Source organism: Macrobrachium rosenbergii, chromosome 11 (genome assembly GCF_040412425.1).
Source record: "Macrobrachium rosenbergii isolate ZJJX-2024 chromosome 11, ASM4041242v1, whole genome shotgun sequence".
In the NCBI taxonomy this organism is placed as follows: domain Eukaryota; kingdom Metazoa; phylum Arthropoda; class Malacostraca; order Decapoda; family Palaemonidae; genus Macrobrachium; species Macrobrachium rosenbergii.
In genome coordinates this window covers 14226625-14248122 of record NC_089751.1, presented here as the reverse complement: position 1 = coordinate 14248122, position 21498 = coordinate 14226625, and the positions used below count along the sequence as shown (strand labels likewise).

Below are 21498 nucleotides of genomic sequence, written 5' to 3'. Positions count from 1 at the left end.
CATAGGACATTTTCAACACTATTAAACTAAAAAAAGAAAAACAGCATCACACTCAACTTGAAAAATATTGATCTGATGAAATAAAAAAAAATACAAGTACTCACCTAGATCTCCAACTCCAATAGATATTACACAACCACTGTCAATCTCTTCATGAGATATAGGTGGTAAGAGAATAGTGGTTGTATTTTTCCTTGGGGTTGTCACAATCTGAGCTCCTTGTTGAACCACTGGACCTGCTTCAACCAACTGACCATTAATACAAATGCCATCTCTACTAGTGATGAGAGGTTGAGATACTTTTGAACAATCATTCCTCAGTTCCTGGGCATTACTGGTATTACTGGATTCATAAACATATTGGGAAGACCCTTCCAGATTTATGTTGTCTGCTGATGAATAAACCAAGTAGTCTTGATGGATTTCTCCATTAACAACATACCCATGGGGGTTTACTGGCTCAAGATTTGTAAGAGTATAGTAATCATTACCTTCTGCAGGGTGATGGTTATCTTCATATACATTAACTGTGCTACAACCAAAAAGGCCTGGAATTGTTGAACTCTTGATGGTGATAGGTGCATTTTGAGCCAATAATTGTGAATTCTTTTCACCTGCATCTGAGGATGGTATATTGTCAAACTCATTATCATGTGATTCATTCACAAGGAAAGGAATCTGAGAATTACCATCAACAGATGTCTGTTCAGCACAATCTTGAACTGAAACTGTATGTTCTTTATTACTTGTAATTCTTGGGAGATCCTCTGATCTGGAGCCATCAATAACATCACTATCTGCCTCAGTGGACACAATCTCAGCCTCAGTTTTTTTTGGAGATCCCTTTGGAGAAGCACTGATGCTATCATGGCCACCAGATAGTTTTCTTGAAACACTTAATGCACATTCAGAAGCTGGTGAATCAACTGTCTTACTTACAGGAGACGAAACATATTCTGGACTGCTAACACCACTAATCTCCTCTCCAGTGACTGAAACATCTGACTTTTCACATTCAATGCTCCCTTCACTTTCACTGATTCTGTCTGGACGAGATGACTGGAACTGAGCAAACTCTTCAATTAACTGATCTCCCAGTTTTTTCTCATCATCCTTTGTTTTTTGTTTCTTCCTCATTTGTTTTTCTTTTCTTTGAGTCTTGGAGTTATCAGATGATGAATTAGTTTTGCTTAAAATGAAACACTCTTTGGAGTAGTTATTTTTATCCACATTCAAAGAACCAGAATCTGGTTTGCACTGTGGTGATGAAGTACAATCAGATTCCTCTTGCCTGAAAAGGAGTAAATATTAAGATACTTCTTGGCCCCTAAAAGATATAAGTTTCAATAATTACTCAAAAATTCTCAATGTATTTCCAATGTAAACTACTTACGATTCTTAGTGTAATTATGATCTGAAATTAAATTTCAGCTTTAGTGTACAAATGTGCACAAAATAATAATCTTTCTAACAAGAGATAGTAATTACCATTTATATTATACGATTTTATTATTTTTCACAATGCACACACATTTATTTTAAAAACAGGCTCAGAAAAGTTATTAACTAAATAAGGAAAACTATAAAACAGAATGTTCGTATACAAATGAAAGATTAATTATCAATAAACTAGCTTTGAATCTTTTTTTCTTCTCCTCAGCTTAATCCCTATTCAGGAACCCTGTTTTTAATAAGCCTTTTCTGGGTGTTTCTATCCTGCACTACTCATACAGGACTGGGAAGGATAAAAAGCATAATCATTCCTAAAGAATCAAAATACAAAATAACAAACAACAAACTCATGGAAAAGAATCAAAATACAAAATAACAAACAACAAACTCATGGATGAGTCCATTCTGAGTCAAATTTCTCCAGCTTATACTTGTATTTTCATTATATATAAAACAATCCACAGGTGTTTCATGGACCAAATTCTTCAAAACCCACCCAAGCCTCTCCTGTTCCCAACTCCATTCCCCCATTAAGAGAGCTTTGAATAGAACTATAAAATACAGCAACGATTTTTAAAAATCTTAAATTATAATCTTTAAGCAATTTGCTGGTCGATATCGTTCTCGACTAGCACTTTGCTGGGCCTGCGTTCGATTCTCCGGCTGGCCAATGAAGAATTGGAGAAATTTATTTCTGGTGATAGAAATTCATTTCTCGGCATAATGTGGTTCGGATTCCACAATAAGCTGTAGGTCCCGTTGCTAGGTAACCAATTGGTTCTTAGCCACGTAAAATAAGTCTAATCCTTCGGGCCAGCCCTAGGAGAGCTGTTAATCAGCTCAGTGGTCTGGTTAAACTAAGGTATACTTTTCTCCAATACAGGCTGGCTCCTGAGAAAAGCAATCACATTTTCAGAGCCACATTCATCCTTAACTGGTAGATCATGAACAAACTCTCTATACAGGAAACTTTCCCAACATCAACTGCTTCATACATGACAAAGGCGGCTCATCAGCAAAGCCCTGAATGCAATGAGCACTATGGCACTCACCTGTATCTTGTGCATATTTTCTTGCTCCTTGAATAATTACAATCCATTCCAACACCTCTTCCAAATAATATAACCTACCTTTGAAATTAAACACTCTTCATCAACCTATCAGCCATCATCCTCTGGCTAAACTACCTAATACACTTTGATCCATTGCCTTCCTTCCAATTATATTTTTACTTTAATTTTGTGACTACATATCTCACCCTTTCAACCCTTTATACTCCATTACCCAAGACCTTTTTCAACTCATTCACTCCCATTCAAATACAGCTTACATAGATACTCTCATCTAAACCTTTTGCAAAAATAAGGTTTATAGATACAATGACCACACTATACTGTCCTTTCATCTACTCTGCAAATCACGTATTCCCATCCTACTATTATCACTTACATTTTCTTAAAAATACTTTTATGGTGCAACCACATATTTCAATGGCAAACATCAATGGCCAAAAACCAAGGATATAAGTGGGTGGGTCATGACCCATCAAGAGGTCCTTAATTGTATTCTGAGGGGATCACAACAGGCACAAGTGGTGAGTATTCTGGCCAGACAGTTTAAGAATGTTCAAAACTGAAAAATTCTGAAACTACAGTAATTTACTGGTATCCCTAGTTGCCATATTATGGTTTGATATACCATACAATTTTTCACCTAAACAATATTCACTCTTGGAAAATATTAAAAATTAAATGTTATACAACCTTACATTCACTATTAAAATTTTTTTTATATTACTGCAATTTTTCAAAACTGTGCTTGCACATGTAGAGCCCACAGTGTTACTTCCCTGGGAGTGATGCTGAATTGCTGGGCTTAGTACTTATTTTAAAAGTATTATATTGTTTTTACTGCTTGATTATATATTTTTGTATATTTTATTGAAGATACCTCAGGAATCCCCAGAAGATACAAGTTAGGGTAGAAGAGACTCTTTGGCCTTGGCAGGAAACTCTTTTAAGAGAAGGACACTCCAAAATCAAACCAGAGAATAGATATATGTGTATCTACTCAAAAATCAGCATCCTGCTCACACAGTAATCATTCCTGCAGAACTTGACATTTTTAGCCTTGATTCCAGTGGAAGGGAAGGTATCCTAGGAAAAATAAATGTACAGCCAAAACCATGAAACACCAACAAATGCCTATATACAACGGCAACAAGGAGAATTCTGACAAGAGCTAACATTCGAAACACATCTGGAGGAGAACAGGTGTACTAGACTGTCATCTAGTCAGCTACTCGATCTTTTGTTTGAATGCCGACTCACCTACAGCGCAAGGACATAAGCTATTTTTAACAGTAGGCAAGATTTATCCCAAAAAAAAGTGATACCTGTTACTGTTGTCAGTAGTGTTACATACAAGAGGAAAAAAAAAGGTAATGCAGTACTGACAAGGCCGAGGGAGTATGGGTGCAGAGCTGCCGTTTTATTCCCATAAAGTTTTATTTGACCTTATCTAACAGGGCCTTGGCTCTATTAATTTAGATATCTAGATATTACTGTATAATAACCTGTCTGAGGATGATCAATAATTAAATTTGCCTCAAAGTCAACATTAAGTGATTATACATCCTCATGGCTAATTAACACATTATAACACGAATAATACTGTGAAAATTACCACAGAAATATTACAATATTTAAAAAGTTGCCTACCTGAACTTAGGCGAACTTCTCACTGATAAAGCACTGCTGATGATATTCTCTCCTTTTTCTGACACTTGCAATCTTGAAGAATTCTTTTTTGATGAAATTTTCTTGGTTAAAATCTGGTCACAGTTGCTTTCAGCAGCTTGCATCGGTGGCTGAGAATTTGAACTTGACTGACTATCTAATGTTGGAAACCCTGGTAGAGAGGAGGAACTTGCAGGAGAGTGTAGCATGTTACAGAAATTACTTCGTGAAGATGTCACTTTATCCGATATGAGTAATGGAGGGATAGGGGTAGATAGGGGTCTGGAGTTAGTACTCATAACATCTACAGTAGGATCTTGGCCAGGCTGACAAGATCCACATTTCTTGGATGGCAAAGGAGGATTTGAACTTGTACCTAAACAATGTAAGAAAAAGAATTACAATAAAATACCAGCTTTGGATGCTGGGCAAATATGACAAATTTTAAAATTAATTTGTAATTTTCCTAACATACAAACCTGAAATTCTTTACAAAGGGATCTAGCTTGTGGATGTAAGCTGGAACCGCCATTCAAGCTTATTGACAAGGTAGTAAACTACTGACAGGCAGGGGGAAGCCCTGCCCACCTGTCGGTCTGCAATCCACTTTGCCTTCTGGCCCAGATAACAGAGTCAAGGGTGGCTGAGGTGGGCTATTAATATAAAGAACTTAAGCTTTGTACATTAGGAAAAATACAAATTACTTTTAAAATTTGCTATTTGTTCCTACAAAAATACAAACCTCTGTTCTTTACCTAAGAGACTTACCCACTGATAGGAGGAATCTGGGTACTCTCTGAACTGACTGGTAGGTTTGCCCAACCTAGGTGTTACCTTCTTGATCTGATTAGGAGCAGAGGGGGGTACCCCACACCTCTAGCATCATGCAAATATGGGATGTAGCAGATGCTACACATCTGGACCATTAACCCTTTTGATTATGACTCTTATAAACAATTATGTCTGTGGGAAGTGGCAGTGACTAGAGCGGTAAGCATGAAATTTTTTGTAGCTTTTTTTGTTCAAAAGTGCGTAGCTCCGACAATTTTCAAGGTATGCCACTCAATTCTGTTTCATTTTGCAGCCAAATAATTATTCTACAAAATGACATAACAATCGCACCAAAATAACTTTCATGTTGGTTGAATAATGAGTAGAAATTACGATACAAGAAAATTTTACACTCCCCCTCCCCCCCAACACAAAAAATTTACCAAAAAAAATATTTACAATAAAGTCTTCGTTGTTTATCCATAGCACACCCAGGTAAATTACCTAGTTATTGCAATGCAAAAATTATAATTATAGCAAAGAAAATATGAAAAAATACATGACAAAGTAGCGTCACATTTTTCGCACGAAAAGTGCCAGTCACTCACGCAATGCATGCAAAAGATGTTTACTATATACCTTTTTTTGTTCAAAGATGCGTAACTCAGTTTTCAAGGCAGACTGCTTAATTTTATTTCAATTTTCAGCTGAATGATTGCTCTATGCAGTGGCATAAAAATACTTAAAAAATCACAATTTTTAAAAGTAAATTGTATTTTTGCTAACTATCCAAACCTGAGGTCCTTTACATTAGCAATTACTTACGGCGAAGCTGGATACAGCCATTAAACTCTTGAACAAGGTGGTTAGTCAGTAACTACCATCAGGTAGGCAGGGAATACCCACCTGCCCGGATGTAAACATTCCAGTTTGCCTTTCGGCCAAGGTTCAGATTGAGGGGTGGCTTGTGGCGGGCATAAAATGTAATGTAAAGGGCCTCAGGTTTGTATAGTTAGGAAAAATACAATTTACTTTTAAAAACTGTGATTTGTTCTGACACAATATACAAACCATCGGTCCTTTACATTAGGACGACTCACTGGTTGGAGGGAGGAATCTGAGTGAGTCTCTTGAACTGACTGGAGTTCTGCACACCCGGGCTACTCCTCCTGGTCGACAGAGCGAAGAAGAGTACCATGCCTCTGACATACTGATCAGAGTGTAGGAACTGCAAGATCAAATGTCAGAACTGGACCTTTTGCATGAGTGAGGAAATGTACAAAATCTGCTAGGAAGAATCTGAGTCGGAGGCAGTAACGAAAACCCTAGATAGGGTTCCCTTATTGCCAGTCTCTCCTTCCTCCCCTTGCTAGAGGAAGGAGCAGAACTGCTTCTGTGATTCTAGAAGAAACATAGAACGGGTGCTCGATTTGCGGTCTTACCGCATCAGACACCAGATCCAGCAAGTTGGTTCGAGTCCTATTCTCATCCCGAAGGAGAAGTAGGAGGACAGGGAAGGAGGAGAAGGAGAGGCCAGTCACTCTCGGTATACTTCTTATTTCCAGAACCAACACCTTAGGCGAGATGCTACTAGTCCTCTTGAAGGAGTTTGGTAAGAAAAACACAACTTACTGAGCAGCCACCACAGGGCCAAGGACAAAAGGTTCCAAGGGCCTGTGGGCAAGACCACAGGAAGAACACAAGAGTGTGGTTTACGAGACATCTTGCTTCCAGACCGACAGAATCTTCCAGAATGTGAGGGATGGACCAGCCAAGCTATTGACTTCGTGAGCTCTTGGGTGGAAAGTACCGGTATCGTTGTCGCCAGCTGCCGAGTACCTCCTTCAATCGCTTCATGAAGCCAGGAGAAGGATATGTCTTAGGCACTTCTTCCTCGAGAGAGATAGTACTAGTGAAAACGTCGATGACATCCAGGTTAGAAATGTCGAGCCTTTTCGGAAAGTACCACAGCTCCCTAATAGGACAAGGTAATGACTGATCTGGATCATCGATGCAAAGTCCAAGGAGGAGGGGAACAAGAAGGACTCAAACCCGACAACAGATGCCGATGGATTCAGAGTCCACTTACAACATCCGAGAAGGAGTCGAGGTATTGATCCCCGTTCACCTGTTCTTCCACCTTCTACGCCAAGGCCAGAACGAGATGAGAGATGTTTCCTAAGAGGGCACATCTCTGTCCAATGACTCTCATAAGGGTGGATGCAGAGCACAGGACAGGAACCCTAAACAAGTCATATGCCACCCAGGGAACAGTTCCCTGGGACAGCAAGATCGAAGAAGCTTCTCATTCATACCTAAATCTCGACTGAGGAGAAAAAGGCTACTTCAGATAGAAGACTAGGTAGCCAGGGCCTACTTTCTTCACAACTGAAATGGACAGAAGCAACCCTCGGCAGAGAAGACAAAGAAGTCCAGACTTGAAGAGCAACTCTGACCCAGGAAGAAGTTCCGCAACGTCACCAGCTAGCGAAGACGGATCCAGTCCCTGGGACAGTGTTGCAGAGGACTTCAAGAGATATCCAGCTATATCCGCTGCCGCTCAGCGAGAAAGCCTATGCTTGCAAGGAAAGCTGGAAGGTCTCCCAATCCTGAACACACAGGGATGTACTGCCTGAAGAACTGCTTTTTGTGTAGCTGCTACAGGAGGTTGGGTCAAGCAGAACTCTTCTCGATGCCTTGGAAGCAGAGCTATCAGATCAGGCGAAAGGCGAAGTCTTCCAGCATTTGTCTGTAACTCGGGGTGAGCAATGCCTGTGAACCCCTAGCGAAACAGACAAATAAGGAGGGAAACACATAGATATTGATTTTTCCCAAAAAGACAGCATGCCTCACCATAGCAGCCACTGGGTCTGGTACGAAGGAGCGAGAAAACTACCAACACAAGGAGGCAACAGAAAGACGGTAGGGATCTCTCAGTTGAGCAGTCTCTTCGTGAATCTTTGTGAGGAAAAGAGTGATGAGCACGTTCCATCACGATCACTCAAACCCGAGGCCTAGCTCGCCTATCAATACATCCCCACTGGGAATGTATCTGGCTAATTGAGCTATCAAGTGAACTATAGAACACTCGAGTACCTGCAAATGTCGACAGATGAAGCAGGAGGAAAAAACGATTCCCTCTTGTTTGTCGACATATGCCACTACTGTGGTTTTGTTGTTCAACGAAACCAGTGAGTGTCGCAAAATTCATCCTGAATTCTTGGAAGGCAAAAAGGCTGCCTTGAGTTCAGGATGTTGATGAGAAGGTACTAATTGTCTCAGTCACATGCCTTCAAGACAAAGTCTTACAAGTGCGTGCCTATTCCTCGATTGGTGAATCCAGAAGTAGACACGATGTGAGGGGAATATGCAAACATATTCGAAGGTTCCTTTAGTCAAGCATTAGCCTAACTCTTTCCTCATACTTCCAAGAGGAAAGAAGGAGGGAGGAATGGAAGCAGACCTCCTTCATTCTCCACCATGGGGAAGCTTCTGGAAGATGACAGGATACCAAGACGATTAGCTCTAGCTGGGCTGGCATTTCAGGAATCGGGAGCACGGAAGACGAAGCAGGATGGAAGTTTGATGAAAAGAACTGCCAAGACCCAAGGAAAACAGATACTTCTCCTGAAGGAATCCATTCCCAGGTCTCTGCAATGTCGCTGCCAGCTCCAGAGATTCAATAAGTCTCATTTCATCCAGGCATCTGCAGTAGGAGAACTTCTGCCCAGTCTACACTTCTTTCTCTCTTCCCGTCTGCCCTCCTCCCTTATGGAAAAGTGGGTGGAAAGAGACACAGTTATGCGCACTTTCCCAGAAGGGAAGAAGAGGGCTATGTGTTCTGCGATCTTCTTTCGAAGCCAGGGACTTCTTAGGAATTGAGGGGGGCTGGCTTGAATTCAAGGTCGAGCCGAGATGACTAAGACCCAAAGGTCTTGGCCACTATCCAAAGGATAAGGCAGTGCCCTGGTACGAACCTTGATTATCGCGGTATCTGGCAAGTCTCTGAAAGAGAAAGGCAGAACCAAGTACAGTAATACTTCGATCTTACACGATTCGAGTTGCGTGAATTCACACACACACGAACTTTTCACTGGAACCTAACTGATGGGCATACGCGATTTTTTCACAGACACGAAATTCTCGAGAAACCCTGCAGAAGTGGTTATGTTTAATTTTTGAAGTAATTTACAAGTTTTCATGCTTTTATGTGTAAAATCTGTATGAAAAAGCATTTCATGCATTTGTGTAAGATCTGCATGAAAAATGCATTTCATGCTTTTATGTATAAAATCTGTATGAAAAATGCATTTCATGCTTTTATGTGTAAAATCTGTATGAAAAATGCATTTCATGCTTTTGTGTAAAATCTGTATGAAAAATGCATTTCATGCCTTCAGGTGTAAAATCTGTATGAAAAATGCATTTCATGCCTTCAGGTGTAAAATCTGTATGGAAAATGTATTATTTTTATTTTTGTACATGCATAAATATGATGCAAAGGTAATTTCAGCACATTCAGTTAGTGTACTTTTACAAGATGTGATACCTATTTGCAAAGTTATGCACTTTTCAAAGATGATACCCCTCCAGAAAATGTTTGTTTAATGTTTGAAGTACATTTATAAGTTTTCATGCTTTTAACTATAAAATCGATATGGAAATTTTATATTTATATTTTTGTACATAAATGTCACACAAGTATTATGTCCATTCGAAAAGTCTTTGAGATGAGGTTGTTCAGTCGCGCTCATTTGATAAAATGAATTCGTTAATGTAATATCAGAGATGTAACTAAGAGTTGTGTAAGTGTCATTCTTTGAAAATTACTCTGTTAACCTCGGAGAAAAGTGCTGGTGCAATCTGTATGTGCACGTAATTACAGCATGTTCAGTTAGTGTACTTTTACAAGATGTGATACCCTTAGTTACTGCACTTTTCAAAGATGATACCCCTGCAGAAAGTGTGCTTAATTTTTAAGTACTATTTTATAAGTTCTCGTGTTTTTAGGTGTAAAATCAGAATGGAAAATTTGTATTTATATATTTGCACATAAATACAATACAAAAGCAGTGCAGTACAGTTACTGTATTACAGTATCTCTCTCTCTCTCTCTCTCTCATTCGTAGTTAGCGCTCAAACATATTTTTACAACTTATTATTTCTCTGTACATCATTACCTGTACAGTATATAATTTTAAATTGACTGAATTTTGCCTGTAATGTACTACCTTCTACAAACATTATGTACACTCGGCAAGAAAAGTGAGGATACAGTTTTCATTAGATTTCGTTCATCGAATTTTAATTTTTTTCTTACAGAAAACACATACTCTCGGCAAATTTACTCTAGAATATGAAAATACAATGCAAATTATATTATATATATTAAATCTGCACAACCAAAACGTTCAGATACTTAAAACCACCATGGATGTCCGAAGTAATCAGAATTTCTCAGATGACTTTGTTCATAGAGATCTAAAAGATAGTGTATGGATATCTCGGTGTAGTACTGTTTATCAGAACGGCAATATTTACTCGTTTTCCGTTATGAACAGGCTTATTATTGCATCATCATACGAGGTAATGATAATTTATTTAATTTTTACACATTCATATTTATATTTCACGGTGTTAAAGGTCAGCTGGAATTAATGGCAGTAAATGATGTGACACCTAGGGTAGGTTGACCAAATTTATTTAAATCCGCAAGAGCGTTCTCTATGATGTGCGGAGTAGCGGGAAAACACAAGTAACTGGATGTTTCTTGACGTTGCCATAGTTTCTCTCTCTCTCTTTCTCTCTCTCTGTCTCCATTGCTAAAACATACTCTACAAATATAGTATCGCTCACTCTCTTAAAGAATAAAATAAAATGAGTAGCTCTACATATAGGCCTAGGCTTACACAACAGCAACTCTCTCTCTCCATTGCTAAAACATACTATACAAGTATAGTATCGCTCAATCTCTAAATGAAAAAAAAAAAAAATAATGAAATGAGTAGCTCTACATATAGGCCTAGGCTCTCTCTCTCTCTCTCTCTCTCTCTCTCTCTCTCTCTCTCTCTCTCTCTCTCTCTCTCTCTCTCTCTCTCTCTCTCATCATAACATTGCATTCGTTCCTTTATTGTTCCCCATGTTTTTCATTGGACATTGCTCAAATTTAACTCTTGATTTCATTATGGAAGATCGCGTTTCCCATTACGCAAGCATTCCGTTCATTGTGGTGTTATAAATTCATTTGTGTAAGGTTAGTTGGTAGGTTATGTTGAAAAATGTTTATTTTGCTCAGAACTGTCGCTGTAAATTACAACTTGAACTAATACTGTAAAGCTTACTACTGCATTTAAGTATCAGTGATTTCAGAACCGTAGAATATGATTGAAAGTTATAGGAGGTCAAGCAAAAAGCAAACACATTAAAACTGAAGCTCCTCCCCCTTCTAAAGTTGCCAGATGTCGCTTTAATTAGCAATATATGTCCGAAGATTAAAAAAACTGTATCCCCACTTTCCTTGCCGAGTGTACATGTTTTCGTTATTTTATTTCGTTATTCGAACTGTACCTTTGTTATGACTGTGACGCATGAATTTTACCTAGTGACCCAAAGAAAACGTCTTTTGCTCTAAGTGAAAAAGAAAATGGCATCCCATGAATTAGGGGTAACATTAGTATTGCAAATGCACTATTATGAAACTGTGCAGTACTCAATTTTTATGTCAACCATTTATTTCTTTCTTATGGGTAATAAGCTAAATTTTAAATAAAATTACACTAACTTTAGTTCATTTAAAAGTTGGCTTAATACTTTGGGAGCATGATTAGGATCATATTTAGTACTTAAACTCTAGAAATAAACATTTATTGGCATTTTTAAAGACCATGCCAAACTTATACGAAAATTCACCTTGTGCGAGGGGCTCCGGAACCTAACCTCGTGTAACTTAGGGGTGTGACTGTAGTACATACTTCCTCATGAAAAAGTTCAGGAGAACTCATGAAAGCTTCCTATGCTAATCCCAATGTTTATCCTGCTAATGTTTCTCAGAAACCTCCAAAGAAAGAGGGGGGAAAAAGGGGGGAACAGTCCCTTGAACCCATGACCAGTCTAGTAGAGGCAAGGCTTCCTGCAGGTGAACAGGGCTGTGAACGGTCATCAAACCAAGCTAACAACAAACCCAAGGGTCATGGAGAGAGTACTCACTCACAAAAACGTGTGCAAGGGCTATCCATGATTGTGCCAAAACCTTTCTTTCTAGACGACAAGACTTCTACAGAAAAGAAAGGAAGGGAGAAATGGCTCCTAACTCACTCTAGATGACATTTCCCGTGGACCCCTGCAAGCCAAGGATCCTGTACCAGCAGTATAGGTACCGTGGCTGGCCTAGATAGCCTGGCTAGCTAGACCAGACCAGCACCCCTAGGTTCCAAGGAACCCCAGGTAGCAGTTGCACCCATGTGTAGAGCATGGGTAGCCCAGGCCAGTCAACCTGGGTAGCAGTTGCACCCATGCATGGAGCAAGGGTAGCAACAGGGGGGTCCAGGACCAGTGGTCCAAGAGCCTTGACTGGATTGGTTGGACTGGTACCCTAGGGACCAGCCAGCCCCAGGTTAACAGTTGCACCCATACACCAAACTGCCGGTACAATGGTACAAAAGCATGAGCCAAACCAATCCTCCTCCTTATAAAAGGACAGAATGCTGGAACTCTACCAAGACTTCCTGCAGGCAGAGCATGACACAGTAGCCTTCTTCCTCCACTCTAAAGTATTGAAAGAGCAAAATCAGAGGTGATGGAAAAACTCCACAATACCCGTCACTACCGAGCATCAAAATCCAAAGCTCAGAACTAACGACAGTGCCTGAGCTGCACAACTGGGTTGTGATAGCCTCTCTCTAACAGCCCCTAAGAGCCACACACAGAAGGGAAGAAATGCTATCCTGTTACCAAGGCCATCCAAACATGGAAGGACTGGGAAAACCAGCTCATCACTGCCCAAAAACCCAATTCAAAACCAAGAACTCGGGAACCAAACAAGCAGCACGAATGGGCCACGCAAACTCTTCCCCATGCGATCTTGAATGATTGCTGGGAAAGAGTCAAAGTATTTCCCTATCACCCCTCTCGCCCAACCAAGGAAACATACGGAGAATACAACTGAACCATCAGCAAACCTAACAAGACTCGTAGGTCAGGTAACAAAAGCAAATGGTCCATGCAAACAAGCCACGCAAACCCATCTGTGCTATCAAGAAGGATTGCAGTGAGAAGGGTTGAAGTGATTACCTGTTACCACAGTCATCCAACCATAGAAAAGCAGGGAGAATACTCCAAACTTGTTGCTGCCTATAAACCTGGTCCATAGACCAGGAAAATGGGAAGCCAATGAGACACACAAAGGATTGATGCACTACAGTCGACTCTCAGTATTCGCGGGGATAGGGCCCACAACCACCTGCAAATACCAGAAATCTGTGAATACTTGACACCCCCTCTAAAAATGCTTATAATTGCCTATTTTAATAGTTCAAACACCACAGATGCCCCCTCATTTTAACATTTCAATATCACTTTATAATTTTAACATTTCAATATCACTTTAATATTGTAATATCATTCCAATATCACTTTAATATTTCAATATAATTTCTGAGCGGCGTAGCTCTAAGCACTCTAACAAGGTGAGAAATCTGGTTTAGGGAGCTGTAGCCACCGGGAGGGTTCATTATAAGGAGAAGAGAAAACTGGTTTATTACCAGTGGCAAAGCTCACAAAGTTGTTTGTTTCCCCAGGCTTACATAAGTCTCTCTCTCTGAGTTAAGAAATATTTTGATACAGCTGTTGTGTAACTACCAAAAGCTGTTACGTGCCCTTGAAGGAAGACTTATTTGACTGTTAGGTTTGAAAATTGCAATACATACACAGTCAACAACTAAAAATGAAAAAGGAATACTCAAGTTAAATCCACAGAAGTTCAAACGGCAAAAGTCGGGCTGAGAGTCATGAAAGACTTGTCGAATTGATGGCAACCAGAAGCAAATTGGAGTGCAGACTGACAGGCGGGCAGGCTTCCACCAACCTGTCAGTAGTTTACTACCTTGTCAATATGTTTGAATGGCTCTTCCAGCTTGTGATGGCAAGCTAAATACATATGTAAAGAACAAAGGTTTGTACTTGTGTAGGAACAAATAAAAATATGAGTGATCACACAAAGTATATCATATTGATAACAAAGAAAATCTGTGGCTCAAAATGTTACATACCAAAAACTTCTTCAATAAGGTTTTCAAACACTGGGTCAGATGTTGTTTCTGTTATGATGCCAGAGACTATGTGATCAAGTTCCTTAATTAGAGCCACATCTCCCAAAGTGCCATCTCCTGACAGCCTTCTGTCCTTAACAGTTTCATTTTGAAGATGACTACTATCGTTGCTCAGGTGTGTTCCTTCAGGCCCAAAAGCAGATTCCGAATTTGAGATTATCCCAGCATTTGAAGCACTAGAGTTAAAAACACCAAACAACTTACCCTGGGTATTCAATCCTTTATTGATATTCTCTGCTATCTTTTCATGGAGGGCAGTGTTTTCATATAAATTCTTCAGGATTTTCTGAAAATAAAATTATATCAAAATCACTATAATTTCTCCAAAATTCAAACCAATAATTCAAGTATGAGGTATTCTACTGGGAAAATAATGGTCAAATCATCACATAAAATACATGTAAAAGTATGGGTAAGCTTCTGTTCTTAAAGGAAAGAGCTTGACACACTTCATCACATACAAATTCCAATAAATGTTATATACTTGATGATAACAGATCAGTATTGAACTTTGAAATTTGAAAAAACCACAAACTGGAGAATAATTATATTCAAAATTTAACATAACTGAACATAATTTTTCTCCATTTGTTGTTTTTTCAACATTTCACATTTCTAAGTTCAAATTAAGAATATTCTCAAATAAACATTTCATACATATATCCTCATTAACTTACTATTTCCAAGTAATTTTTTATGCCTACTTTAGATCTTTTCTTCTTCTGAGTCCATAACCACTTAGCTCAAATTAAAAACGCTTTCCTTTCATTTGATCCAATACTTATTTTATATGTAATATACTTTTACTTCTACAATCGACCCCCCTTATTCACAGGGGATATGTACCACAAGCACCAGCAAATAGCTAAAATCTGCGAATACTTAAAACCCCCTCTAAACACGTTTATAACTGCCATCTTGAAAGTTCAAATACCAAATGTATACTTAAAGTATCATCCTACATCAAATACACCTTAAACTATTATCCTATTACTGTAGTATTAATCTTTCAAATGATATTAATATCATTTCAAATCACCTCAAACATTTTACCTTTAAAAATATATACAAGGGTAAGTCAAAAAGTTCCAGGAAAAATTGTTGAATGATGTATTTACACAGGAATGAAACAACCCAAATATTTGGTAAACAATTATCTGTGATGTAGTGATCCATATAGACTTGTTACCTCAGTCATCCTCTTGCTACCGTGGTGTTAACATCTGCTTCAGAAAAGTAACTTCTTGAACCCATGGAAAATAAAAATTTTGAGATGAGAGCTAACATCAAGTTCCTGACCAAGCTTGATTGGAAACCAGGAAAAATTATTGAAGCTTTGCAACAAGTTTATGGAGATCCTTCTCCATCAAAATCAGTTGTTTATGATTGGATAAAGCGATTTAAGGATGGTCGGGAGGACCTCAAAGACAACCCAAGAGAGGGAAGACCATCGACTGCAAAAAATTAAAGAATTGTGGCTTTGGTGCAGAATCTAGTGGATGAAGATCGTCAGATTACTATCGATATGATAGCTAATGAAACTGGGATCTCCCATGGTTCCGCATTTTCAATTTTAAATGAAAATCGTGGTTTGAGTAAACTTTCAGCACGTTGGGTCCCAAAAGCGTTGCGCGAAGACCAACTGCATCAAAGAGCTGAACTTTCTCTTGCAGTTTTAACGAAGATTGAATCATATGAATCAGAGTTTTTTGACCGGATTGTTACTGGAGATGAAACTTGGATCCATCAATATGACCCAGAAAGTAAAATTCAATCAAAGCAATGGTTACCAAGAGGTTCAGCTGCACCAGTGAAGTTCAAAGTGGCTAGATCTGCCCAGAAGGTTATGGCAACAGTGTTTTGGGACTCCAAAGGAGTGATTTTGATTGATTTCCTTGAAGGACAAAAAAACAATCACCGGGAACTACTACAAAGGTGTTTTGCAAAAACTGAAGACTGCATTGGCTAAAAACGTCGAGGAAAGTTGCACCGCAGAATTTTGTTCCATCATGATAACGCTCCAGCACATTCATCAAGGGTTGCAAGAGAAGTCCTACGGAAATTTAGGTGGGAAACTCTTCCACATCCTCCTTATAGTCCTGATCTTGCTCCTTCAGATTTTTTCCTGTTCCCAAAACTCAAGGAACACTTAAGAGGAGTCCGGTTTGAATCTTTGGATGCTGCTAAACATGCAGTTTCAACATGGTTTAATAGAAAGGCCCCAAATTTCTACAAAGAAGGGTTGCAGAGGTGGAAACAGCGCCTTGAAAAGTGTATAGAGTTAGATGGTAGATATGTAGAAAAATGATGTTTGAATTTCCTTAAATAAAGAGTATATTGAATTTTTCCTGGAACTTTTTGACTTACCCTCGTACATATGTACTTCTAACCCTTCCCTTCCAACCAACAACAGAGAGAGAGAGAGAGAGAGAGAGAGAGAGAGAGAGAGAGAGAGAGAGAGAGAGAGAGAGAGAGAGAGAGACCACTGAGTGGGCAACATATATTTGACCAAGAGTGGATAACACTTTCTACCCTTCTGGTCAATATGTCAAGTTATTTGACATATTTGACAGGTTACACCCTCCCCCCTCGCTCGAAAGCTTTTGGACAAGATTGGGAAAAAGATGAGGGAAAAAATTCATTGAACTAAAATCTTACTAATTCACTATATATTTTCTTTAATGAACTGATATTTTGCTGTGTTTACATTAACATTTGAAAATTAGTAAATCGTTTATCATACAAAACAAATAAACATACATATTACATATGCATAAAAATTCTCTCATCTCAGTAAGAGAGAGAGAGAGAGAGAATTATTATTTTTATTATTTAATGTCATTATTTAATCTTATTAAATTTCATACTTGAAAATTAGTACTGTAAGTCATTATTTTATCAAAAAATCTATATGTAATTAAAGTACAGGCAGTCGCCGGCTATCGGCGGAGGTTCAGTTCTGACGGCATGACAATAACCGAAAATCGGTGATTTTCGGCACTTTTCAGCACCAAAAGTTGCCAACTGGAAATTGGCAAGTTTCAGTGCCGAAAATTGCCAATTTTCATCATTAAACAAGCACCATAAAACCTGATCGCTGATAACCGAGCCCACCGATAACTGGGGGACTGCCTGTACAGTATTAAGTCACGAAAATAATATGAAAATACGAAATATTGATCTATGAAAAAATCCACGAATAGGTGAGTTTCCCGCGAGTAATTTATAGATAGGTTCCACAGAAAAATCTGAGAATAGGCAAGTCTGTGAATCGTGAGTCCGAGAATAGCGGGGGTCAACTGTATTTCTATTAACTCCTCTACCCTCTACCTAATATTAACCAGCTAACATTATGGAAAGATAATGGATATGACAGTGACTGTAACAGTGTAACTTTATGTAAAATAGCAGGAATTGTTTATCTGATTAAAATTTATGTGGTATGAAATATTTGGACAGACTGATCCCCTTTATTTTACACAAATACTAATGGCCACAGGAATTTATGTAATAGGTGAAAATTTTGATAATTAATATGTATCACAACAACTTGTCTGGATTAATAGAGCGAGAAACATATAGTATGGGTACCCATTTAGTTTGGCCTTAATTGAGTTGAGAAGTACTGATGAGTAAATCCTATAAGGCAATGTTATTGTAGTAATTGTGAATGAATATTTCATTATATTCGTAATGAATACAGGGCCTTATGCCTGTTAAGAAACTGAAATATTCCTATTTTAAACAACCAAACAATGTTGAGTAGCACAGGGAACTTTAAGGGTTTGAGGGTTCACATCTATCTTTTCCCCTTTATTAATCTGTCCCGAGAGAGAACACCTCCTCATGCCTTGTAGCCTTTCTTGTTTTCCTGCTTCCTTCTGCTGGCAACTTCTTTTGCATTTCCAGGCCATACAAGGCAAGGCATAGCCCCAAGGCATACTATGAGCCAAAAGGACAGTGTTGTTTGAAGACAAGAAAGCAGTCTTAAGCTAGCCATCATCAGAATCAGAGCCCTTTCAAAACCCTCCCCAGGACTCCTCAAAAGGGCGATCCAATCTCTCCATTGATGCCCTGAAGTTAAGCAACCAATGATTCTACCTGCTCACATCTGATGCACTCATCCTTAGCTAAAGCATAGCCAAATTGCAAAAGGTACATCTGGAAATCGAAAGGAGTTCGCCCTTTACTGTCTCAAACTTCTCATCTTATCTATTCCCTTCCGTGTTCTCTTCAAGTGCGGTGAATTTACGTTAAGTGCCCCCTCTGACCTCAGTCAATTAATGAGTAATTATCCCTTTGACAGTGATATATATAAGTGAATTAACCCTTTAACGCCGAAGCCCTATTTACAAAAATGTCTCCCGTATGCCGGCGGCATTCGGTGAGTTAGCGCCGAAGCGGAAAAAAAGTTTTTTTCAAAAAATCACAGCACGCTTAGTTTTTAAGATTAAGAGTTCATTTTGGCTCATTTTTTTTTGTCATTGCCTGAAGTTTAGTATGCAACCATCAGAAATTAAAAAAAATATCATTATCATATATAAATATTGGAATATATGACAGCGAAAAAAAAAAACTCGTATATAATTGTATACAAATCGCACTGTAAGCAAAACGGTTAAAGCTAATGAGTATTTTTCTTTAGTTGTATTGTACACTAAATTGCGATGATTTTGGTATATAACAAATTTTAAAATGATCAAAGCAACACAGAGAAAATATTATCACAAAATGATGCATGAATTCGTAACGCGCAGACGTAAAAAAATGTTTTTTTCAAAGATTCACCATAAATCGAAATATTGTGCTAGAGACTTCCCCTTTGTTGAAAAATGAAGCTAATTGATTGAATATTACTAGACTGTAAGTGTTTTAGCTTACAATTGCAGTTTTCGACCATTTCGGTCAAGTTAAAGTTGACCGAAAGTCGAATTTTTTCTATTTATCGTGATTTATATGGAAATATTTCAAAACTGATAAAAGCTACAACCATGAGCTATTTTCTGTTGTATTCTACATGAAATTGCGCACATTTTCATATATAAAACTTTATGTAACGACTAATATAAAGCGGTGCAAATATTACGACAACGAGACGAAAGAATTTCTGAGATGTTCGGCCGAGTTACAGCAAGAGCGTAAGGAAAATGTTTTTTCAAAAATTCACCATAAATCGAAATATTGTGCTAGAGACTTCCAATTTATTGCAAAATGAAGTTAAACGATTGAATATTACTAGAATGTAAGAGTTTTAGCTTACAATTGCGTTTTTTACCATTTCGGTCGAGTTAAAGTTGACCGAAGGTTGAAATTTTGGCAGTTATCGTGATTTATGTGAAAATATTTCAAAACTGATAAAAGCTACAACCATGAGCTATTTTCTGTTGTATTTTACATGAAATTGCACACATTTTTATATATAAAAGTTTATGTAACGACTAATGTAAAACGATGCAAACATTACGACAACATGACGAAAGAATTTCTGAGATGTTCGCAGAGTTACGCACAGCATGAGCGTAAGAAAAAAAGTTTTTTCAGAAATTCACCATAAATCGAAATATTGTGCTAGAGACTTCCAGTTTGTTGCAAAATGAAGGTACACGATTGAATATTACTAGAATGTAAGAGTTTTAGCTTATAATTGCGTTTTTACCATTTCGGTCGAGTTAAAGTTGACGAAGCTTGAAATTTTGGCAGTTATCGTGATTTATATGAAAATATTTCAAAACTGATAAAAGCTACAACCATGAGTTTTTTCTGTTGTATTCTACATGAAATTGCGCACATTTCCACATATAAAACTTTATGTAACGACTAATATAAAACAGTGCAAACATTACGACTAACGTGATTAAAGAATTTCTGGCGGACATATGAAAAAGTTTTTCAAAAATTCACCATAAATCGAAATATTGTACTAGAGACTTCCAATTGGTTGCAAAATGAAGGTAAATGATTGAATATTACTAGATCGTAAGAGTTTTAGCTTAAAATTGCGTTTTTTTACCATTTCGGTCGAGTCAAAATTGACCGAAGGTTGAAATTTTGGCAGTTATCATGGTTTATATGAAAATATTTCCAAACTGATAAAAGCTACAACCATGGGTTGTATTTTGCTGTATTGTACATGAAATTCCGCACATTTCATATATAAAACTTTATGTAACGGCTAATATAGAACAGTGCAAAAATTACGACAAAATGATGAAAGAATTTATGAAATTTTTGGCTGAGTTACCGCCCATGCGTAAGAAAAAAGTTTTTTTCAAAAATTCACCATAAATCGAAATATTGTGCTAGAGACTTCCAATTTGTTGCAAAATGAAGGTACATGATTGAATATTACTAGAATGTTAGAGCTTTAGCTTACAATTGCGTTTTTCGACCATTTCGGTCGAGTCAAAGTTGACCCAAGGTTGAAATTTTTTGTAGTCGACGTACGGTACGTCCACTCGGCACCCAACAGACAATTTTAGTCGACGTTTGATACGTCCAATAGGCGTTTAAGGGTTAACAACCACCTCCAATCTTGCTCTTGTTATTAATGTCTATATGATACGCAATTTGAGGGAATTTCCACTCATTCAACATCTCTCTGCTTACAGGAGCTGATGACCCATGTTGTGTGCTTATTACAAGTTTCTTTCCTGACACAAATTGCACAGAATCAACACAGAAGAGCCTGCTGCTACAGTTCATAAATTAAGGTATCTGGAACGAATTCCAGTATTCACATCATTCCTACTTTATCTGGGCACAAGATTCCCCCACAGTAGAGTAATTCAACCATTCATTTATATTATTATTTATCAAGGGATGCCCTGTATGCCTTTGCTGTTGAATTTAGTATGTAAATTGTAAATAAAATAACATTTAATTACACATGGTATCTCTCTGGCAACCTTAAACTCCCACTATTTATTCCTTTTTAGTTTATAATTTGCAGCCCATTAGCAAATGCTAGAACAAGGCCAGAATCTTAGAATTCCCAGTTGCAAATTTATAACACATTACAGGCAGTCCCCGGTTATCGCGGGGGTTCTGTTTCTGAGGGTGTGATGATAACCAAAATTCGCCACTAACCGAAAATCAGCGATTTCAGTGATTTTCAGGGGTTATCGGTGCCGAAAAGTGCTGATTTTCGGTTATCGGTGCCAATACCCAATTATCGGCACCGATAAGCGGAAATCGGCGATTTTCGGCCCCGA

General features: G+C 38.1%; 1 protein-coding gene across 2 annotated transcripts in view; it reads right to left on the bottom strand.

Annotated features, from left to right (window-relative positions):
• The window catches only part of LOC136843172 (microtubule-associated protein futsch-like), a 103707-nt gene that overhangs the window by 42594 nt on the left and 39615 nt on the right, over nucleotides 1-21498 (bottom strand). The window contains exons 7-9 of one of the 2 annotated variants that reach the window (XM_067111242.1): nucleotides 14492-14573; nucleotides 4173-4566; nucleotides 105-1291 (exon numbers count right to left, since the gene is read on the bottom strand). In XM_067111242.1, coding sequence (XP_066967343.1) covers nucleotides 105-1291; nucleotides 4173-4566; nucleotides 14492-14573 — 1663 coding nt within the window. Of the gene's footprint in view, nucleotides 1-104; nucleotides 1292-4172; nucleotides 4567-14227; nucleotides 14574-21498 lie in introns of both variants that reach the window. The other variant, XM_067111241.1, reaches the window with a different exon arrangement.